The following is a 25,160-nucleotide window of genomic DNA, read 5'->3' as shown; positions in this document are numbered from 1 at the left end:
GTAAACAAAATGTGGTATATCCATAAAATAAAATACTGTTCAGCAATAAAAAAGAACATTATTGATACATGGTGCAACATGGATGAATCTTGAAAACAACGCATTTTGTGATTCTATTTATATGAAAAGTTCGGAAAAGGCAAATCTACAGGTACAGAAAACAGATTAGAAGGTTCCTGGAGCTGGGGATAGGAGGGGATAGACTGCAAATAGGCACAAGGGATATTTCTAAAGGGTTATGAAAATGTTCCAAAACTAGATTGCGGTGATGGTGTAAAACTTTACACATTTACTAAAAATCATCGAATCATACAGTTAAAATGGATAAATTTTATGGTATATAAATTATTACTGGTTCAAGATGGCAGAGTAGAAGGACGTGCGCTCACTCCCTCTTGTGAGAGCACCGGAATCACAACTAACTGCTGGACAATCATTGACAGGAAGACACTGGAATTCACCAAAAAAGATACCCCATATCCAAAGACAAAGGAGAAGCCACAATGAGACGGTAGGAGGGGCGCAATCACAGTAAAATCAAATCCCATAACTCCTGGGTGGGTGACTCATAGACTGGAAAACACTTATACCACAGAAGTCCACCCACTGGAGTGAAGGTTCTGAGCCCCATGTCAGGCTTCCCAACCTGGGGGTCCGACAACGGGAGGAGGAATTCCTAGAGAATCAGACTTTGATGGCTAGTGGGATTTGATTGCAGGACTTCGACAGGACTGGGGGAAACAGAGAGTCCACTCTTGGAGGGCACACACAAAGTAGTGTGAGCATCGGGACCCAGGGGAAGGAGCAGTGACCCCAGGGGAGACTGAACCAGACCTGCCTGCTAGTGTTGGAGGGTCTCCTGCAGAGGCAGGGGGGCAGCTGAGGCTCACCGTGGGGACAAGGACACTGGCAGCAGAAGTTCTGGGAAGTACTCGTTGGTGTGAGCCCTCCTAGAGTCCACCATTAGCCCCACCAAAGACCCACGTAGGCTACAGTGCTGGGTCACCTCAGGCTAAATAACCAACAGGGAGGGAACCCAGACCCACCCATCAGTAGACAAGCAGATTAAAGTTTTACTGAGCTATGCCCACCAAAGCAACACCCAGCTCTACCCACCACCAGTCCCTCCTATCAGGAAACTTGCACAAGCCTCTTTGATAGCCTCATCCACCAGAAGGCAGACGGCAGAAACAAGAAGAACTACAGTTCTTCAGCCTGTGGAAGGAAAACCACACTCACAGATAGACAGACAAAATGAAAAGGCAAAGACTTTGTACCAGATGAAGAACAAGATAAAACCTCAGAAAAACAACTAAATGAAGTGGAGATAGGCAACCTTCCAGAGAAAGAATTCAGAATAATGATAGTGAAGATGATCCAGGACCTGGGAAAAAGAATGGAGGCAAAGATCGAGAAGATGCAAGAAATGTTTAACAAAGACCTAGAAGAATTAAAGAACAAACAAACATAGATGAACAATACAATAACTGAAATGAAAAATACACTAGAAGGAATCAATAAGACACTGATTAAAGATATTAAAGATGATATAAACAGACGGAGAGATATACCATGTTCTTGGATTGGAAGAATCAACATTGTGAAAATGACTCTACCACCCAAAGCAATCAACAGATTCAATGCAATCCCTATCAAACTACCAATGGCATTTTTCACAGAACTAGAACAAAAACTTTCACAATCTGTATGGAAACACAAAAGACCCCGAATAGCCAAAGCAATCTTGAGAAAGAAAAACGGAGCTGGAGGAATAAGGCTCCCTGACTTCAGACTACACTACAAAGCCACAGTAATCAAGAGAGTATGGTACTGGCACAAAAACAGAAATATAGATCAATGGAACAGGAAAGAAAGCCCAGAGATAAACCCACATATATATGGTCACCTTATTTCTGATAAAGGAGGCAAGAATATACAATGGAGAAAAGACAGCCTCTTCAATAAGTGGTGCTGGGAAAACTGGACAGCTACCTGTAAAAGAATGAAATTAGAACACTCCCTAACACAATACACAAAAATAAACTCAAAATGGATTAAAGACCTAAATGTAAGGCCAGACACTAAAACTCTTAGAGGAAAACATCGGCAGAACACTCTATGACATAAATCACAGCAAGATCTTTTTTGACTCACCTCCTAGAGAAATGGAAATAAAAACAAAAATAAACAAATGGGACCTAATGAAACTTAAAAGGTTTTGCACAGCAAAGGAAACCATAAACAAGATGAAAAGACAACCCTCAGAATGGGAGAAAATATTTGCAAATGAAGCAACTGACAAAGGATTAATCTCCAAAATTTACAAGCAGCTCATGCAGCTCAATATCAAAAAAACAAACAACCCAATCCAAAAATGGGCAGAAGACCTAAAGAGACATTTCTCCAAAGAAGATATACAGATTGCCAACAAACACATGAAAGAATGTTCAACATCACTAATTATTAGAGAAATGCAAATCAAAACTACAATGAGGTATCACCTCACACCAGTCAGAAGGGCCATCATCAGAAAATCTACAAACAGTAAATGCTGGGGAAGGTGTGGAGAAAAGGGAACCCTCGTGCACTGTTGGTGGGAATGTAAATTGATACAACCACTATGGAGAACAGTACGGAGGTTCCTTAAGAAACTAAAAATACAACTACCATACGACCCAGCAATCCCACTACTGGGCATATACACTGGGAAAACCATAATTCAAAGAGTCATGTACCACAATGTTCACTGCAGCTCTATTTACAACAGCCAGGACATGGAAGTGTCCATCGACAGATAAATGGATAAAGAAGAGTGCCACATATATACAATGGAATATTACTCAGCCAAAAAAAGAAACAAAATTGAATTATTTGTAGTGAGGTGGATGGACCTAGAGTCTGTCATACAGAGTGAAGTAAGTCAGAAAAAGAAAAACAAATATAGTATGCTAACACATATATATGGAATTTTTTAAAAAATGGTTCTGAAGAACCTAGGGGCAGGACAGGAACAAAGACGCAGATGTAAAGAATGGACTTGAGGACAAGCAGAGGGGGAAGGGTAAGCTGGGACAGAGGGAGAGAGTGGCATGGACTTATATATACTACCAAATGTAAGATAGATAGCTAGTGGGAAGCAGCCACATAGCACAGGGAGATCAGCTTGGTGCTTTGTGACCACCTAGAGGGGTGGGGTAGGGAGAGAGGGTGGGAGGGGGAGACACAAGAGGAGGGGATATGGGGATATATGTATATGTATAGCTGATTCACTTTGTTATAAAGCAGAAACTAACACACCATTGTAAAGCAATTATACTGCAATAAAGATGTTAAAAAATAAAAGAAAAAAAAAGAAGACATACAGCCAAGAAGCACATGAAAAGCTGCTCAACATCACTTATTATCAGAGAAATGCAAATCAAAACTACAGTGAGGTATCACCTCACACCAGTTAGAATGGGCATCATCAGAAAATCTACAAACAACAAATGCTGGAGAGGGTGTGGAGAAAAGGGAACCCTTTTGCACTGCTGGTGGGAATATAAATTGGTACAGCCACTATGGAGAACAGTATGAAGATTCCTTAAAAAACTAAAAATAGAATTACCATATGACGCAGCAATCCCATTACTGGGCACATACCCAGAGAAAACCATAATTCAAAAAGACACATGAGTGCTTCCCTGGTGGCGCGGTGGTTGAGAGTCCGCCTGCTGATGCAGGGAACACGGGTTCATGCCCTGGTCCGGGAAGATCCCACATGCCACGGAGCAGCTGGGCCCATGAGCCATGGCCGCTGAGCGTGCATGTCCGGAGCCTGAGCTCCACAACGGGAGAGGCCACAACAGTGACAGGCCCGCGTACCACAAAAAAAAAAAAAAAAGACACATGAACCCCAATGTTCAATGCAGCACTATTTACAACAGCTAGGTCATGGAAGCAATCTAAATCCCCATTGACAGACGAATGGATAAAGAAGAGGTGGTACATATATACAGTGGAATATTACTCAGCCATGAAAAGGAACGAAATTGGGTAATTTGTAGAGACGTGGATGGATCTAGAGACTGTCATACAGACTGAAGTAAGTAGAAAGAGAAAAACAAATATCGTATATTATCGCATGTATGTGGAACCTAGAAAAATGGTACAGATGAACCAGTTTGCAGGGCAGAAATTGAGACACAGATGTAGAGAACAAACGTATGGACACCAAGGGAGGAAAGCGGCGGGGGTGTGTGTGTGGGGGGGGGGTGGTGGGATGAACTGGGAGACTGGGATTGACATGTATACACTAATATGTATAAAATAGATAACTTATAAGAACCTGCTGTATAAAAAATAAATTTAAAAAATAAATTACCGCACCTCAATAAAGCTGGTTGTTAAAAGTGGCTAAGAAGTTAAAAAAAAAAAAAAGCAACAACAAAGTATTGTATTTCTCTTACCTCTGCTGGATATACTGGGCATAATCTGAGGAATCAAATTATTGCTTGTATCCATGGGCTGGGAATTATCTTGACCCATCTGATCATCTGGTGGCATATATGCAGGAGGAGGAGTATCAGCTAAGGGGAAGAAAATGAGACAAGTTAAGTCCCAAAAGAATAGTTAAAATCTTCATCCTGCTCAAAGTTAATCTAAACGCATCTGTAAATTCTTAAGATTACCAGCAGGATTCATTACTAAACATCAGAGACACACAAAAATGTAGGATGCTACCTTAGGGCAAGGGAAAAGGAGAAAAGACAGCATACCCATTAGCTACCAGAAACCTACTGCAGGTCCACATGAATTTGTTCCAATCCAGGATAGTAAGATCAGTGCTAAAATTCACTAAAATAGAATTCAGGGTCAAGAATTTTGCCTCCATTTGCTTAGAATCATATGCTCAGAGAAACTGCAACTACTGCAGGTCAATCTGAAGGCCACAGATTATCCTTGTTTAGATAGATATCTACAGAGACATTTCTGAATTATCAAGATCATCACATACTGTATGGTTATTTAAAACTGGAAAATAAAACCATGCTCTTTCAAAATTTGCCAACACTAACAGCAGCTGTCTAATTCTTCTGCAATGTCTTAAAATGGTTGCTCTGTCCTATTAAATGGCTAAATCCTATTAAGTGGCTCTTAGGAAACTGAAAGTTAACTAGAATATCTTTTGAGTTCCAACATTTGTGGTTGAAAACCTTTATAAAAGCTACAGCTATACTTATTTGTCTCATACTGTAAATACTGAATATAACTTGTTTTTCACCTCAATGTTTGTATAAGATGTATTTTGAGACAGAGCTACAGTCAGCACTGAATCTAGGACAAAGGATGAAAATTAGTTTTTGAACAGACACCTAACAGCTAAACAGTTGGAACTGAAATCCTCTTCAAAGAAACACAACACAACAAAATACAACTTCATCAATTGCTACTTCACTGCAGTAAAGAAACTACAAAGTATATATTTACATATGACCCTACTTACAACAGTAGGCATCCCAATATTTCTTGACACAGTGACCTCATGATTTACTCACGTAAGACAGGCATGCCATTAACAAACTTTAGCAACTTTAAAAATCCACTTATGATCCTTCTTCAGGCAAATCGGTGTATCAGTTACCTAATTAAAGATAACTGGGGTTCATTTTAACCTACCGAAGTACAAAATGATTTGACAAGCAATGTAGCAAAGTTAAAAAAGCACACACTTTAGAGTCAGAGAAACCTGGGCCTGAACCCCACTTACTAGCTGTGCGACCTTATGCAAGGTATTTAAGCTCTTGGGGTTAATACCAGTTTCGTTTTCCATCCATAAAACAAAAAAAATCTATCTCACTTGGTTGTTCTGAAGATTAAATTTAATGTGGTATCTCTCATCACAGTATTAGTTACATAAAAGGCACCTGATAAATGGTACTTGGTATTATAAATTATACGAAAATATTTAACTTTACGTCAAATATAGCTACTTCCTTTGTTGCTGCTGTTGTTTTGGTAGAACTTAATTTTAATGCCTGATGGTATATATGGATTTAGTAATTTGGTCCAATAAACGGTCAATTGACATCTAACAACATTTTGTTTCCAGATTAGCTACTTTACTTCACATTCATCAGTCATTTTGTCTTTATGTTTTTGATAAGCTTTTACTACACGCTGCCTTTACTGTATATAGGACTCCTCTCTATGAAACCTTTCAAATTAACTCCATTTGGCTTCAATCTCTCAAGCTGCACTGGCAACCACTTGACACATGGGTATATCTATAGTTAGCAGTAAATGTATTTATGTGTTGCTATAATTTTGTCTATTCATTTAACAAATATTTACTGAGGATCTACTGCATACTAGATTCTGATATAGGTAGTCGGTATGTAGCAATAAACAAAAGATGCTATAAAATCCCTGTTTTCATGGAGTTTATAGTCAAGACGGGGGAGGCTGGGGAAAGGCAGACTGTAAATAAAGACAACATATACTACACTGGATTGTAATACATGCTATAGAGAAAGATCAAGCAATGAGAGAGGGAAGGTGGGTTGGGAGGAGGGAGTGCAATTTTTAAATTCTATCTTATTTTATTCTCAGTATTCTTAAAGGGTAATCTCTGATCTCCCCCAAATTGTGTTTGCTTTTTAAAAAAATTCAATTTATTTAAACTAAAAAAAATAAAAACAGTTCATCCACTTCCCCCACCACCTCTGGCAACCACCAATCTGTCCTCTGTATCTGTGAGCTTAGTTTCTTATTTATTTTTTAAGATTCCACATATCTTATTTGAGAGAGACCATATAGTATTTGTCTTTCTCAGTCTTATTTCATCTAGCATAATGCTGTCAAGGTTCATCCATGTTGTCACAAGTGGCAAGATTTCATTCTTTTTTTATGGCTGGATAATATTCCACTGCATGTGTATGTGTGTATGTGTGTTATCATATCTTCTTTATCCATTCATCTATCAGTGAACATTTAGGTTGCTTCCAAATCATGTCTACTGTAAATAATGCTGCAATGAACATGGGGCGGGGGGTAGATATCTTTCTGAGTTAGTGTTTTTGTTTTCTTTGGATAAATATCCAGAAGTAGAACTGCAGAATCACATGGTAGTTCTATTTTTGATTTTTTGAGGAAACTCCATACTGTTTTCAAAAGTGGCTGTACTAATTTACATTCCCACCAACAGTGCACAAGAGTTCCCATATCTCCAGATCCTCACCAACACTTGTTACCTCCAACACGTTGCAGTTTCACTTCTACCTATCTCGAAATAATAAAGCATAATATGCTGAAAATGTTGTTTTTCCTTCCATCTTCGATATTAAAATGACTGAACACAAATTGACCAATTTTGATAAGTCTTTTTTTAAATGCACGCTGTCAAATACAATCTAACAAAACTGTTCCAACTGAAGTTAAAGACAACTAAGTGCTACTAGAGCCATCTTATGGAAAAAACTGAACAAACCTTTTGGCCCGCCCAATAATTGACCATTTTTGCATGAGTTTATTTCTGGACTCTCTATTCTGTTCCAGTGATCTATGTGTCTGTTTTTATGCCATTATTTTGATTATTACAGCTTTGTAATACAGTTTGAAATCAGGGAGTGTGATGCTTTCTGCTTTGTCCTTGTTTCTGAAAACTGCTTTGGCTATTTGGGGTCTTTTATGGTTCTATACAAATTTCAGGATTGCTTCTATATTTTGTGAAAAATATGTCTACTTACATTTTTTTAAACTTATGGCACTTGGCAAAATAAAATCCCAAACTCTTCTGGAAATCAAACAATTACCAAAGAATAGTCAAAAATAGTTGGCTCTTGGCATATTAACAGTTCACCCAGAGGATCAGCAGTATTAAAACAACTGCTAACTCTTAGGAATTATTTTTTTGTATCAATAAAATAAATTCTTACCTGGGAGCTGAAATGGACTTCCTGGTCCAGAACTTGCTGGGGAGTTGGGATATGTGCTGCTAGCAGGGGAAGGAGGGTAGGGACTATTTGGAGATAAGGGAAAAGGAGTGTTGTTGGGCTGATGGAAAGAATCTGGAAACGTTGCATTTTGTGGCATGTGAGGTTCATTGTGGCTTAAGTTTCTAAACTGAACCAGAAGGCTGTGTTGTGGGTTGAATTCATTATGACGAGGCACTAATACTGGAGGTAAGACTGAAAGACAAAAATCAAAAGTCATCTGTCAGCAACGACTAAAACAAATATCTCATACACATGAAGGGAAAGACAGAAAGGATTCAGGGAAGACTGTAAACCTATTAAAACAATTTATTTTTAGGAAGGGCTGCTTTGTAGAACCTTGAATCTATATTTACAAAATAACTAAACCAAAAATTCTCTAAGCACTCAGCCTATATAAAATACTCTAGAAGACAGAACATCCAAAGCAGAGAAGATATCACTCCTATTCTGTAAGAGATCAAGCACATTTAAGAACAACCATAAAATTACAACACAGGGAATATAGCCAATATTTTATAAAAACTATAAATGGAGAATAACCTGTAAAAATTGTGAATCACCATGTTGTACACCTGAAACTTATATAATACTGTACATCAACTATACCTATAACAAAAAAGGGGGCTTCCCTGGTGGCGCAGTGGTTGAGAGTCCGCCTGCCGATGCAGGGGACACGGGTTCGTGCCCTGGTCTGGGAAGATCCCACATGCCGTGGAGCGGCTAGGCCCGTGAGCCATGGCTGCTGAGCCTGTGCGTCCGGAGCCTGTGCTCCACAACGGGAGAGGCCACAACAGTGAGAGGCCCACATACCGCAAAAAAAAAAAAAAAAAGGTAAATATGTCATCATCCCCTTAGATGTTACTGCTGTTGGTCTTGCTTTGTCTACATGCAACAGGGAACACATCCTAAACCATGTGCACAAAAGTATCATCCCTTAGTTTGCAACCAAGGTAGCTATTTCCATGACATTACTGCTTTGCATGTTTGCTCTTTACCATTGAAGACTGTGGATGCTTTTAATGAAATAAGAAGCTAATATTAATTTGAAATAAAATAATGGATTAATATAACTTTAAAATTTTTTTAATTAAAAAATAGATTAAAAACAATAATAATACAGAGAATTTAATGCACTGAGAGTTGAACAGAGGTGAGTATTCCCAGCTAGCAAGGAATCAAACAAAATACCATGGAAAAGAGAACATCTGATTGGACCTTAAAGACCAGGAAGCATTTCACACAGAAGTGCTAGGGGTGGAGGGTGTAAAGAATGTAAAGGAGGAGATGGATAAAGATAAGAAAGAACCGTCAGGTGGCCTAAGCACTGAACTGGGAGGTAAGACTAAAAGTTGAGATCAGCTATGCACATGCCCTGAAAGTCTCCATGTTTCCAATTCTGGACATTTTATCTTTCTTTCTTTGAGAGATCTTGCATTTTATGTTCTTCAGTAAAGTTCTCCCAACTGAAAACAGTAACAATTCCTAGGTAGAGGTCTTCCATTCAAAATAATTTTTCTAAACACGACCATAATGGAAATATATACAAGAAAGCCTAAACATCTTAAGAAATACACTTTTTCTTAGCACATTCACTTTATTCAAATATTCAATTTCTCTAAAGACCCAAGTGTCAACCACATACAAATATCCGATCACCTTTCCCTACAGGAAATTGAAACAAACCTGATTTCTCTAAACTCTTACGGTACTATTTCATCTCTTTTATAACTTTCCTATATTTGTCAGTGTAATTTCACTTCCGAAAATCTCACTTTGACTCTGACATCAGTCAGCAGCAACAAAATCAATCTGTTTTTAAGTTAACTGGGTCACACTTCCCCTCCCTGAAATAAGAATGAACCTGAGGAATCAGAAGCTCTGTAATTTGTACTGTTTTTTTATCTCTTTTCATTTTACTGAATTAGTGTCGTGATTATGTAGTTAACATCTGATTACAATCGCTTTGTTCTACAGTGTATTACTAACTGCTGTTCCCCTTACAAAATGATGGGACAGATGCCACTGGACAGTAGGGCGTGAGACAGTAAGAATGTCTATGTGTAGCTGGCTAGTAATCTGAAAGACTTAGTGAAATAACTACTTAGGAGTTCAATCCAGTAAGGATTTCTTTACTTTTTTTTTTTTGAGGCAGAACTAAAATCACTGATTTCTCTCTTACTTGTATATTATCTATACACATCATTTTTTTAGAAATTATTTTATTTTCATTCAAAAATAATACATGGATAGTTTAAAAAAATAGATGCTACATGAGATTATAAACAAAAAGAACAATTTCTAAGGCTCCTCCCATACTGCTTCCAGAGACAACAAAGTTAAACTCTTAGTCATTTCTTCTAACATTCACTTTGTGCACTACTAAGTAATATGCTTATACTGTTGTTATTGGTTGGTCAAGACATTATTCATAGACTTGCTTTTATGGCAAATGAAGTAGCTTTCTTAAACCATTCTATCCCACTCCCCTTCCCCTTCGCCACAATAAAGTCACATAAAAAATTTTGGTTAAATCAATATCCAGGGTTTATATATTATACAAATTATATAAATACAATTCACTGCTGAATTGTACTTATTATGTATAAATAATAAATACAAGTATATATTATGATTATATTTTTCCTTGAACAATGTTTTTATTAATTATTGCCTTGGTCCTTCATTTGTTTAATCTCAAGTCTGTACCACTAATTTCCAGAAGTCCAACAGATCTATCAAATTCCCATCAATATTATTTTCCAGATCCCACAAATATACAAATAATCTATTAATTCCATTTTCTCCCCTGATTCCCCCATCCTTTGCTATAATCTAGACTGGCTGCTACTTAAGTCTCCTACAAATCTGAGGTCCTTGGACTTCCCCTTCTCTTCTCTCCTATTGGATCCCATTTCCTGGACCTCATTCTCTATGAGCTTCCTACGGAAGGATGTAAGGAAGAGAAATTTTGAGCCCTGGCCTATATGAAAATACCTTGTCTTATGTTTATCTGCAGACAGATTCCAGAATAGATAACTTTTTATCTCTGAATTTGGGGGGCACTGCTTCATTTTCTTCTAGAATCTAAAACTGCATTGAGAAATCCAGTATTCTCATTCCCAGTCTTTTCTATGTGCCCTGACTTTTCTGAGAGCTTTCAAAATCTTCTTTTTATCCATGATATGCTAAAATTTCATGTGTGGGTCTTTTTTCTGCCCCTTGTTCTGGTTACTCAGTCACTGGGCCCTTTCGATTTTCAGTTCTGGGAACTGTTCTAGACGATTTCTTTGATAATTTTCTCTTTCCCATTTTCTCCAATGCTTGATTTCTAGAATGTATTATTTTATTGGAATATTTACTTTGAAACTTATTCTGAGCCAGTTAATGTTTTATCTAAGCACTTTTCATGCGTTAACTCATCTAATTCTCGTAACTAACTTGAAGTACATATTATTATCCCCACTTTACAGATGAGGAAACGAAGTCACAGAAAGGTTAATTAATTTGCCTGTGGTCACACTGATAGCACTGGTAAAGTCAGGATTCAAATCCAGAAAGTCTGGTTCCAGAACATAGTCTTAACCAGTAGACAATACTGCCTATTAAACACTGGATCACCTGGGTTGGCCCTCTATTTTTCTTTTTATCACTTTCCAACTATTTTCCAACCTTTTTTTTTTTTTTACCATTCTGCAATACTTTCTGGCTCCACTATATGTGATCTTATATAAGTTACTTCCCTATAAGTAACTATGTGATCTTATATAAGGTACTTCCCTATTAAGTTTTGGTTTCCTTATCTGTAAACTTACTGGTAAACTTAGAGTGCTGTAAAATGTTAGTACCATTTTCTAACCCTATGAAGGAATAACCTCATAGTATTAGGAAAGTGTCTCGTCCTTAAGTGCTCAATAAATGTTCATTACTATTACTATTACTGTTACTATTATTATGACTTTATTAATACTGGTACTATAAAGTGATCCATCCTGTGCCACAGCTGCTTAACTTGCTTAAGCATACCAGGCCTAAGCCCCAGTCTTTTCTACAGAATGAATCACAGCTGAGAAAAACATATTACAAAAATAAGACATTTCTATTGACTGATTACTGGACACACCCTAGCTGTGGGGGAATACACTAAATTCCTTGACTTTCTTTCCAACAACTTCTAGCAAATATCAAGCCTGGGAATTTTTCAAACTACATTTCTCTATTAAATCTTCACATCTTCCTTTCCTCATCAATTCCTCAGGCTACAGCTCTCCTTGGATTCAACAAGAAATTGAGAATCACCTCAAATACCACCTGGCAGCTCTAAAGCCCTTAAAATGAACTTTCCCTGACAGCACCATTACTACTATTTTTTTTTTTTTGCTAGTCTCCACAATCAATGTTATTTTTATAGCTTTTTTTTTACCATACTGGGCTCTTATATTATCTTCAGTGAAATCCAGCGAGGCCCGCAGACTAAGGTGGCTACCATGATTCCTGCCTCTGGGTATTTACCCCTGGAGTAATCCCCCTCCCTCTGAGTATATTATCTGTGACTTGCTTCTAACCGATAGCATATGGCAAAAGTGACAGGATGTAAGCGATAACGTTCCACAAGAATACAATGTTCCTTCTAGCGAGAAGACACTTTCTTACTGGCTTTGAAGAAGTAAGTGGCCATGAATGTGAGCTACTTATGAAGAAGGTCCCACGGCAAGCAAATGAAGGCAGCCTCCAGTCAACAACCAGACAGAGTCCAACAGCCTGCAAGGAACTGAATCCTGATAATAATCACATGAGCTGGGAAGGAGACCCTTTCTCAGGTGAACCTCCGGTAAGACCCAAGCCCTGACCAATACCTAGAGTACAGCCTTGCAAAGGACCCAGTTAAGCCATGCCTGGACATCTGACTGACAGAAACTGTGAGATAATTAACGTGTATTAAGCCACTTACCTTGTGGTACTTTGTTATGCAGCAATAGATAACTAATGTACCCAGCTAGTATCTCAGCGTATATAATTTATTCAATACAAAAAAATATTTACTGAGCACTCCCTACTAAGTTCAAGTTAATAATACTATTCTAGGCACTGGGAATGCAGTACAGAATGAGCCAGAGGAAGGTACTTCTCACATCAGTCAATAAAAAAAATAAATACCTAATAGAGTCAAGTAGTGATGGGGGCATTTGAGCAAGGACAAAATGAAATGAGAAAATGTGACACGAAAAGATCCTGGGGGGAGAGTACTCTAAGTAGAGGAAACAGCATTGGAAAAAAGCCTGGATGCAGGAATATGGCAAGTCCAAGGAACAGAGGAAGTTTGAGGATAGGTTATGTAAGCCCTTGTAGAAATCTGTTCTAAGTGTGACAGAAAGCCTTTAAAGTGTTTTGGGCAGGGACTGACATGATTTGATATATATTTTCTAAAGATCACTCTGGATGCTATAATAGAAAACAGAATGGGTTGGGGGAAAGAAAAAAGACAGAGAGACCAATTAGGAGACTACTTAAGGTGAAAGATGATGATGGTCTGTGCTAGAGTAGTGGTGTTAGAGATGGTGAGATGATATGCTCAAGATATATTTTGAAGGTACAGCAAACAGCATTTGCTCATAGCTCAAACACAGAACCTAAGAGAGAAATAAAAGATGACTTCTAGGGAGCAATTACATGAATGCTAGTGCCATATACTTCAACTGGGAAAACTGGAGGAAATAAAAGACTTGGTGGGAAAAACAAATCCAAAGTCCTATCTAGACATATTAAGTCTGATGTTTATTAGACATTCGGGTGGAGATGTTAAGTAGGCAACTGGATACAGAGTCAGGAGAAGCTGACTCTGGAATTCAAAATGTGCACATAAGCTTATAGATAGTTTTAGGACATGTGATAACATAAGAGTACACAGAGGAAAAATATAGATGGAGAAAAAGTCCAGGGACTGACTCCTGTGAAAACAGGAAAACAGCCAACAAAGAGACTAAGCAAAAACAGCCAGTGAGGTAGGAGAACTAGGAGAGTGTAATGTTTCAGAAGCCAATATAAAAAAGTTTTGAGTGGGCGGGAAAAAGAGCAACTGTATCAAATGATGTTGATGGGGCAGGTAAGATGAGGACTGAGAATGAATGACCCCTCTATCTGTAACAAGGCAGTCATTAGTGAATTTGACAAGTCAAATGGTAGGGAAGGAAGACTAACTAGAGGGGTATCAAGAAAGAACAGGAAGAAAGTAATGTGGAGATAATAAACATGGAGACTACTATAAAAGGTAGACTGAAGGTGGGGGCATATTCTTGAGGTCAAGACAGAAATTCTTTCTTAACTTTTATTTGAAGTTGGGCTGTATCATGACATGCTTGTACGCTTTCAGAAAAAGTCTAGCAGAGAGGGAAAGTACAATGCTGGAATAAATAAAAAATAAACAAAAAGGAGTGGGATGTAGTACACACATGGAACTTAGACTTCAGATAAAATAGAGGAATGGCAGAGTGTATATACGACTGGCTGCTTACAGCGAACAATGAATTAGAACAAGCCACTTGGGAGCTGTATCATCCATATATTAAGCTCAATTTAAAATCCAGTACTCCTCCCAAGATTAAAATCTCTAAGAAGGAAACATAAAGCTAAAACAACCTTCTTAATTACTAAATTCAGTCAAATGCAAATCAGAAAGAGAAAAGTTTTTATAATTTTTCCCAGAGGAGTTAAAACCTACCTGGACTCTCCACTCTCTTATAGTGGTATGGGTTGATACAAACTTCCTTTTGCTTAGATCCAAAAGGAAATTCACAAATATCCAATGGCTTTAGCTCGTGATGACTCTGCAAATCAGGCCAGCGCCAAACACGACAATATATAACATGGGGCAAGCCTTTTCTGTGAGAAACCTGCAGGCGTCCATCTAAAGATCTGGGAATAGTGACACATTTGCTTGGCTGTCCTGGACTGCTCAAGGCTTTCTCCAGTTCCTCCATGGCACCCTTTTTCTTTTTTAGCTTTTTCACCAAAGCATCGACTGCCTTTTCTGCCCATTTCTCCTCTTCATCACCTTGCTTCCAGCCCAACAATCGCTTTACTGCTGGACTAGTAAAAGAAAACAAGCTGGCCATTGACGTCATTTGATTGAAATCTTCAGAAACCTTCCTGCAACTCAAAGTCAGATCACAAGTGAAAAGTCATATACAAGTCCTAAACAAAAGTTCCAATTAAAAAGGGAGGAGTGACATTTATCTTCATAAGTGCCATAAGCTTCTTTCATGGGTTCAAGTCCTGAAAGAGAAAGGGGGAAAATTTAAATGAATGCAATTAACATACATTTAAATCAATATAATTTGAAAAGCATATTACTTTTAAATAACAGCAGAAAAGGATTACAAAGTAAAACAAAAAACCTACGTCTAGAAAGAGAAATTTTCTTAGTCCTGTGACCACTCACTTCCTTCTTCATAATATGAACAAATAATTCACTGGCAATGCCAAATGATAACCAAAAGCAAAGTAGGGTGCTCTACTTTCTATGTATTATCCCCCCACCAAAAGAAAAACAGCCCTAGACCTTTATTTCTTTCGGTCAGAAGCCCCCAAATCTAAGGTTTGATTCTAATGTATTTTTCTTCATTGAAATCCAGGTTATGTGCTGTGTCAGTTTTGAACGTGATATTATCCTGATTTGAACAAAAGTCTTAAGAGAAATCTAGCTCTTCCCTAGGGTCATTATTCTCTTTAAAATGTTCCACAGACTTGTAAGATTTGGGCAAAAGTCATAGTAGTACTCAAGTCACATTATTATTATAGATGCAAATTTTATGAGAAGTTGTCGTAAGATGTACCAAACCCTCAACTAAATTATAACATACTTAACTGCCAGAAAAATGGGAGGTATCTACTTTTAAAATGAAGAATGCTAGATTTAAAGAGAATAAATTCAAAGTTTAATCCCAAAAAAGATAGTTTATAATTTCATAATTCCTATTGTCTTCTCTGATATTTTAAGCATGTTAAGTTAATGAACCTGCTCCAGACACACCATCATTCTACACCCTGAAGAAGCCCTTGGTGATGGTGACAAGAGGAAGCAATATGCAGTGGTACTCCACCGATAAGAGTGGTACAAATCCCCTGTGGTCACTATACAGCCAACCACAGACAATGAGTAGCTAGTGAAATAGCAGGAGTAATGTTTGGAAAAAGGATGTCAGTAACAAAAGATGCTTCCTTTCTTATGCCTAAAATTGCCAAATAATGCTGAAGCTCTGTCTTTGACAAATACTAGCAAATTCTAGCATCAAGCCTATTCTGGATTGGGGTGCATCTTCCCAGAAAAGAACACATGTGCTCAGTTAAAACTCAGGTAAACATAAAGTAAAATAAAACAGAGTTAAATTCAACAAATATGTATTGATTGCTTGTCGCCATGTACTGTGAACAGCCATGATGGTACTTTAAAAAAAAAAAAAAAAAGAAGTCACATACCAAATAGTTTCATCTTAAGAGCCAACTGATTCGTTCTTTCAATATGTGCTTAGTAAGAGCCTACTAAGTGCCAGGCACTGTTCTAGGTGCTGATCCAGAAAAGTAAAAGTATAGGAGCACTGACTGACTCCTCTTTAGAAGAAAAGGGTTACATGTAGAGCTATGGAACATTACGGTTCCTCCTTTAAAAAGTGCTTAATTGACCAAAAAGGGCTAAGAGCTGCAAGCATTTATTCACACTGTACACCATACCCAAGAAACCTGTATCATAACCTCTTGGCATCTGTCACTAGGAACTGCACAATCTTCAATTAGACTGACTTCTCCCTACTTGCAAGGCCAGACTATACAAAGTGCAGAGAACAACTTACACCCCGTTTCACTAAACTCAAATTCCACTCAACCTGCTGCCACTGGGAAGTCACATGTGCTCAGATGCTCAGTAGTGGCTATCCAGACTGCCATGCTGGAACCATGGGAGGAAGGGTACAGGGAAGTGAAGGTATACTCCTTATGTATGGATGGATATGCTTAACCCTATGCAGGACATCTTTCCCAATGCTGCACAGGATAATTTTCATCAGGTAAGCAAAACTGCCTACCTTAAACCAAAGAAATACAACAAAAAGATGAAAGCACGTTTTTCAGTAACAGGTCACAGAGTATAAAGTGTTATGAGTTAAACAAACTGTAAGAAAGGCTTACTTCAGTTGTAGCAACATTAAGGATATAGGATAAGCCATCTGGGTCCGAAAGTAAAGGCATGATTTGGTTGTCTGAGATGAGAAGGAAAATTTCAAAGGAAAAGGGGCACAAGCAAAAAAATCCATAGGCAGATATGAAGAGAGCATTTCCTAGGATAGAGAGCAGATAGGCCTGGCTGACTGAGACCTTATTCTGTAATACTAGAATATAACAGAAGCGAAACAGAGTAGTGCATGTGTATGAGAGAGAGCATGTATGAGCAATGATATGTTGAAGAACGGAGAGACAAAAGCAGAGGAGCTTGAAGACCAGATACTAGATTAGTAGTTAACCACCAGAAAGTGCTTAATAAATGTTAACTACTAATCTAGTATCACTATTACTATTAAATACTAACCATATTATGTACTAACAAGAAAAAAGGGGAAAGTTTTTGTGTATATAAACCCAAAACAAGGACTAAAAGGCTACATACTAAATTATTCATTGCAGTTACCTCTGGGGAGAGGCATGGAATGGAAGACAAGCAAAATAGAAAGGGGTCCTGCATGATTTGTTCTATATGCTTCTGTATTTTTTTAACCTTTTAACAAAGTCATAATGCTAAGATAAAAATAGTAGAAGGACTTCCCTGGTGGTCTAGGGGTTAAGAATCCGCCTTCCAATGCAGGAGACGCGGGTTCGATCCCTGGTCAGGGAACTAAGATCCCACATGCTGCGGGGCAACTAAGCCCACACGCTCTAGAGCCCGTGAGCCACAACTCCTGAGCCTGCGTGCTCTGGAGCCCACGTGCCACAACTAGAGAGCCTGTGCCCCGCAGGGAAAGATCCCACGTGCCGCAACAAATATCCCAAGTGCCACAGCTAAGACCCGATGCAGCCAAATAAATTAAATAAATAAATAAAATAGGAGAGAATCTATTATCTACTATAGAACAGAATGGAGTTAAGAGTGCTAGTACAAAAAAAACAGGTGAAACTCATGCATGCTACTAGAACTCAGGATGGTGGTTACCCTTTAAAGGGAAGGGTGGGGGTATTGACTGGAAGGGAGCTTGAGGATTTCTGCCATCCTGGTAAAGTTCATCTTGCTCTGGGTGATTTTATGAGAGAATCACTTTGTGAAAATTTGGCTGGCTGAATACTGAAGATGTACACACTTTCTGTTAACAATTTTAAAATATTTTCCTGTTATGTAAAGTGCAGAGTGGTCAGCTCCCTTCCTATGTTTCGCCCATCTTCAGGTCCCCTTCTCACAGGCAATCCCTCTTGTATTGTCTTTTATGTCTTTCCAGAGAAATTTTACACAAATACAGATATATAAATAATAATAACCTTTTTTTCACACAAATAGTGGTATATTGAAAAGAAAAAAGCAAGGTACAGAAAAATGTATAAACAATGTTATCTTCAAGATCTTTCCATACCTATATAGAAACAGCTTCCATATTCTTTTCTAATACACAGAATTCTAGTGTAAAAGTAATCTTAAGAGTATATCAAACTACGTCATCTCTCTGCTCAAAGATCATCCAGCAGTTTCCCATTACACTCAATATCCAAATTCTTTAACATTACTTTATAGGACCTACATGATCCAGCCTCTGGCTTCTCCTCCAAACTCATTTTTAGCATTCTCCTAGCTAACTTTGCACACAACCACACTTGAAGGCTTTCCATTTCTCAAATGCTCCAAAGTCATTTCTACCTCAAGGCCTTTGCACTTGATGTTCCCTCCCGTGGAATTCTCCACTCCCAGATCTTAACATGGCTTTCTCTCTCAATTAATTCAGCTGCTCAAAAGTCACCTTCTGAAAAAGGACTTCCCTGACCACTTTATCTAAAATAGCATACACCCCACTCCTGCATCATTCTCTATCCCCTGGTCCTGCTCAATTTTCTTTCATGACATTTATAATAATCTGATATCATATCAATTTTATTTATTAACTACATGCCTTCCCCACAGAAATGTTAGAAGGCAGGTAGCCTTGTCTTCTTTATCCATCATCATATTCCCTTGGACCTAGAATAGTGCTTATTTATTAAATAAGTGAGTGAGTAGAGAGTTGAAAAAAAGCAATTTGTAAAAACATACATACCTTTATAAGAGCAACTGTGTAAAATTTAAAACAAAAAAAAGGAGTTCTTTATGGACATGCACAGATATAGTAAAAGAGAATAAAAGTATGCATGGAAATGATACATACCAACCTCAGGATACTGAATACTGACTACCTCTGGTGAAAGAAGAAAGAAGGTGGAAGAACAAATGGAAAAGCTTTAGCTGTGTTTCTTTTAAAACTAGATTTGAAGAAAATCTGACAAATCATCACATATATTATTTTCTCTACTTTTCTACATGTAAATATTTTATAACTCAAAAATGCACTATTTTTAATTTTTTTAAGTATTATCAATGTAATGAAAACAGAAGAGGATCAGATTCTGTCCTTTACTAGGTATATGACCATGACCAGGTATCACTCTTTCTAAGCCTATTAATTTTTCTATAAAATAGGGATGATGGTTCCCAAGTCATTAAAATGATGAAGTAATAAAATAATGTGTGCCTGAAGTATTGAAAACGCACATATACATATACATACATGTAATAGATGCTTTATAAACTCAAACATGCTATTCACACATGAACTTCTAGCACTGGGAAAGGGGAAGGGACAAACTTTGCACTCACTTCTTTAAATATGAAATGATTAAAAATTTTAAACATGTTTAATTGAATTCTTTCTAAAAATGTTTTATAACTTTCCAAACTGCATAACTGGTATGCGCAAGTAATCCAAGTACTTGTTATCTAAAGTTTAAAAAGGGAGCAAAATTGATCATAAAAATTCACTAATGAATAAGTAAAAGACCTGATCAGGCACTTCACAAAAAATATCAAAATTGCCATTAGATGGTAAAATGGATTCAACAGCATTAGTTATCAAAGAAATTTAAAAAACAAACAAAGACAGTGAGATATCACACATTTACCAGAATAGCTAGACTTAAAAAAAAAAAAAAAAGAGAGAGAGAGAGAGAAGGTGTTCATGACAATCAGAACAATTCTTACATATTGCTAGCAAAAATATAAACTAGCCCAACCACTTTGGAAAATTGTTTGACAACATCTACTAATGGTAAACATAGGTCCCTATGACCCAGCAATTCCATTCCTAGGTATATATCCAACAGAAACAAGTGCTATGTCAACCCAAAGGCAAGTACATGTTCATAACAACTTTATTTGTAATAGTCCCAAATTGGAAATAACCCAAATATTCATCAACAGTAGAGTGGGTAGATAAACCACAGTAATAAATTCATACAACAAAATACTTCACAGCAATGAAAAAGAACACACACATGTAAAACATGCATGAATCTCACTGATATACTGAAGAAGTCAGATACAAAAGATTACACATTTTATCATTCCAACTACATGACATTCAAAAACAGGCAAAACTGACCTATGGCATCAGAGGCAAGAATATTACTAAGAGGGGACAAGACAGCCTTCTGGGGAGCTAGAAAATTTCTACATCTTGATCTGGGTGATGGTGGTATAGATGTACACATACATAAAAGTTCACTGAGCTATACACATAAGATTTGTGCACTTTAAGATATACTTCAATTTTAAAAATCTTTTAAAAATTTACTAGTGTACTGATCACTTATAATTAGTTCTTGTTCACTAGCATCTCCCTTACTGTAACAGCTTCTAAACCACAAATGAAACTGCAAACTCTGCAAAAATTGTAACATTTCATAAAGTTTATTAAAATGAGAGCAAAAGATGCAAGGTCTGGGATTTAATTTTACCTTACTATCCTATGAACAAATAAGTCTATTGCTGTTTCATGCATACTGTCAAAGAACATGAGACTCCTTTATTAATCATGGCCCATCAAGCAATGTAAGCGTCAGATGTGCGGTTCCCTTTGCCGCTAAGACCCACAGGAATATTGCAATATGACCCAGATGGACGGTACTCCTGCAGTGGTTTGCACTTATGATGAACAGTGAGTTTGGGAAATTCACCACTTTTATAGTTATCAGTAAGCAATAATAACTTCACTGTCAACGGATTAACAGAAGTCCATGGGAAAATCCATAAATATTTTTATGAATATTTTCACAAAAATAAAAATGCTCTTAATATTAGTACCACAAATGTCAAACACGAAGGATGTCATATCATGCTACTAAATTGTTTTGTGAGAAAAATTAAGCCTATCCATACTCAATTCAGCCTTTGTTCGTTATAAAACTTAATGCATGTTTACAATTATAACCTAATGATTTTCCAAAATTTTAAGTTTTTAAGATAAAGTCCGAATCAGACCTTTTATTCACAATTCAGTATGAAATACTGGTCTGCATTTTAAGTGGTTTCATTTTAAATGGGTGTTTTCCTGAACCAATTATCATTGGCTCGTGAAGACCTAAATATAGCATAAGCTTTTCTTTTTTTTTTAATTTTAAATTTTATTTATTTATTTATGGCTGCATTGAGTCTTCATTGACGCACATGGGCTTTCTCTAGTTGCGACGAGCGGGGGCTGCTCTTTGTTGCAATGCATGGGCTTCTCACTGTGGTGGCTTCTCTTGTTGTGGAGCAGGGGCTCTAGGTGCATGGTCTTCAGCAGTTGTGGCACGCAGGCTCAGCAGTTGTGGCGCACGGGCTTACTTGCTCCGCGGCATGTGGGATCTTCCCGGACCAGGGCTCAAACCCACGTACCCTGCATTGGCAGGCAGATTCTTAACCACTGTGCCACCAGGGAAGTCCCGGTAAAACTGTTTTATGGTACCCATGTGATAGATCAATTTTCTCCTGTCATCTTTTCTGTAAAATATATATTTAAAATCAGATATTGGTCCACAAATTGAAATAAAAGTATCAGAGTGCTTGGGATAGAGCAATAGATTTATTTTACTACCCTCACAAAAGTCCTCCATTACGATAGAATTTTTTCATTACGTATACAAAAAATAGAGTAATAATTTTTTGATTTGCAAATACTAGCACATGCAATATGAGTCCCAAGTGAACTTGCAATACCTTTGAAAATAAGAGTATGATTAGGTTTTCGAGTACCCAAACGGTTTAATTTCAAATCTCTTATTGAAAAGTTGGTTCAATTTTTCGCACCCCCTTTGCCTTTCACTAAATAAAATGAATTTAGAAACACTGAGAACACCCATCCTCAATTCAAACAGCTGATTGTGTTCACAACCAACAACAATACTCTTCCATATTATCTCTATCCCAGTAATAGAGAAAAGTCCAAAAAGGCTATATTCACTAACTTCAGCCTTTAGAGGTTACAGATTGCTGGGTAGTTAAATTTGGCCCTCTGTACTCCCTTTCTACAATGCTTTCAGGGTCTACTGAGGCACAAGTATATACCACCCATGCTAAACTCAAGAGCAGACTTATACTCTTATTTATACAACACACACTTACTGAGTGTACCTAAAAAGGGCAAGCCACTAAACTAGATGCTAAAGTGTTAAAAGATAAATCAGGTCCAGACCTTAACTGTAAGAATTACAAATTAATAATCAACTGAGATGTGCCCATTCCTATCTGCAATACACCATGGAGAATGGCAGATCTCCTAGGGTGTACAGGATGCTAAAAGAAATTCAGAGCATGGCCCTTGGGGGAAGGGAGTGGAGGGAGAGAAAAAGCATGAAGTAGCTGTATCTTAGGCATAAATGCTATTCTGATAAAGACATAAAATCAGAGTTTTTATCTACCAGGATGGGGAAAAACTACAGTTCAGTTTGCTGGAACATAGGTGGTAGAACAAGAAAACTGACTAGATACATACAATAAGGCTAATCTACACAGGGATATTAATATACGTATTGTAACACACAGAAACACCAGATTTGAAGTCTAATGAACTAGGGTTCAAATTCTGAATCTAACACACCTAAATATCCATTTTTCCTATTTTGTATAATGAGTATCAGTTCTGAGAATTAAATGAGATACACACTTAATGCCTGGCATAGTACATACTGAGCAAAGGGAAACTGCAGTCACTATTATTGCAATAATCATGAAATTTTTTGACATCAGGCTCAGGATTTTAAATACACAGCTGGGCTACTTTTTTTTTTTTCTTTTTCGGTACGCGGGCCTCTCACTGTTGTGGCCTCTCCCGTTGCGGAGCACAGGCTCCGGACGCGCAGGCTCAGCGGCCATGGCTCACGGGCCCAGCCGCTCCGCGGCATGCAGGATCTTCCCAGACCGGGGCACGAACCCGCGTCCCCTGCATCGGCAGGCGGACTCTCAACCACTGCGCCACCAGGGAAGCCCTGGGCTACTTTATTTCATCAAATATACAAAGCCATCTACTTAAGAGGTTCCATTATTTTATGAACCTTGAAGGAAGAAAAGGCTGCAAATTAAACTATCACACCATGCTTTCTCATCGCTTAGATTTTTTTCTTCATAATATCATCCTTCTGCCATCAAGACTGTAGGTCTGAAGAGTGTTCCAATATTACTCCAGGATTGTTGTTCAAGCCACTGACACCCATCCTGCACGTTTTGATACTGCTGCTTCCTTGATCTTCCCAGAAGGTGTAAATGAAAGAAATGACAGCAATGCAAACAGCAAAGGCAGACATCATGCACGTGCAATGACAACATCAAAACTGCCACCTAGCCGAAACCAATATTCAGATGCCATCGGCTCTAAGACACATACCAATTTCAGAGATATTATGAGGTGGGAAAAATGCATATCTAGAAGAAATAAGGCAGCTTTTTCTTTCCTCCTGTCCCAAAGTCTTTTCTGACGTTCCCCATCACTTCCCACTATACTACTGCTCTCCCTTCTTTCTTGTTCTCATTCTCCTTTCTTGCCTCCCCTTTCTCCATTCCTCACCGCTTCTCCCACATTCCTGAGTGCTGATTTTGGAGAAGCTTGGCTACTACCTAATGATGTATAAACTACCTAAGGAAAATGAACTTTTCTTCTAACTCCAAAAGGACCTACTTAGCACAGAGTACGTATTTTGTACCTCTGGTACTTTCAAGTGCTCCAGGGCTTGCTTACCTCCGAGTTTTCTTCTAAGTAGAAGAGAAGATGCATTTAACAGCCCAGATATGTAAGACAATACCCTACATGAAAACCTGGCTTCTGAGCAAATTCTATTTGTGCCTCTGTCATCCTCATCCTGGGCCACCTAATACATTGAAGCTTTCCTAAAGTACACCATTGGGAGTAAAATATTTGTTATTACTCTTTAAAGGTGACTTATTTCGTTCCTACAAAAACCAAAATATCAGTAGGCTTCAAGGAACTTAAATCATGGAATTATTTTCTTTTGCAATAAACCTCCACGAGAAGCTCTTTCAAAATAGTTATTATTTATAAATGTTAAAGCCATATTTCAATAGCATAATTGGGCACAGAGACAAATTCTGTTTTCTTTTTGCTCTTCTGGAGTCATACTAACCCAACCTTTTTGAATGCTAAATATTAACTGAGCCTTCTTAAAAGCCAAGTCTTCTTAAAACAATGCACAGGAAGCTAACAAAGAAGTCAATAAAACAAACAAACAAATCTCACAAACTAAACTGAACAATGCCCAAGATATCTTTCAGAGAATTTCTATTTCTAGCTTAAAACCCAGAGACTCCCCCAAAATCTAATATCCCATTAGGAAATACACAGGATAATCTGTGTAAAGTAAGTCAATTCTCATCAGTATTGCAGTTTGAGTGAATATAATGATATCCAGTGATCAAACATTTTCAAACTTCTACCTATTTAGGGGAACCATAAAAACAGAAAGGAAGAGGAATTATGCCAATATAACTGGAAAACGGGAGGAAAAGGTGAAAAGATTACACACTTATGAATACGACTGCTTAAGAAGGAATTAACTGTGCTTCAAATGGCTGGTGACAACAAAAAGGGGAGGGCTCAGCAAACGTACAATAACCTAGCTCTGACAGGCTCCCTGTTCCCC

General features: G+C 37.7%; 1 protein-coding gene across 3 annotated transcripts in view; it reads right to left on the bottom strand.

The window, feature by feature from the left end:
- The window catches only part of SMAD5 (SMAD family member 5), a 54,121-nt gene that overhangs the window by 19,095 nt on the left and 9,866 nt on the right, over nucleotides 1–25,160 (bottom strand). For 2 of the 3 annotated variants that reach the window (XR_003004080.1, XM_024752295.1), the window contains exons 2-4: nucleotides 14,692–15,245; nucleotides 7,917–8,168; nucleotides 4,449–4,568 (exon numbers count right to left, since the gene is read on the bottom strand). Coding sequence is in view for 2 of the 3 variants with exons in the window: in XM_024752295.1 (XP_024608063.1) it covers nucleotides 4,449–4,568; nucleotides 7,917–8,168; nucleotides 14,692–15,094 (775 nt within the window). In the remaining variant the exon portion in view is untranslated. Of the gene's footprint in view, nucleotides 1–4,448; nucleotides 4,569–7,916; nucleotides 8,169–14,691; nucleotides 15,246–18,168; nucleotides 18,342–25,160 lie in introns of all 3 variants that reach the window. The other variant, XM_024752296.1, reaches the window with a different exon arrangement.

The sequence above is a fragment of the Neophocaena asiaeorientalis genome, unplaced genomic scaffold, assembly GCF_003031525.2.
Source record: "Neophocaena asiaeorientalis asiaeorientalis breed wild unplaced genomic scaffold, Neophocaena_asiaeorientalis_V1.1 scaffold204, whole genome shotgun sequence".
NCBI classification, from domain to species: Eukaryota; Metazoa; Chordata; class Mammalia; order Artiodactyla; family Phocoenidae; genus Neophocaena; species Neophocaena asiaeorientalis.
This window is presented reverse-complemented; position numbering and strand designations above follow the sequence as displayed.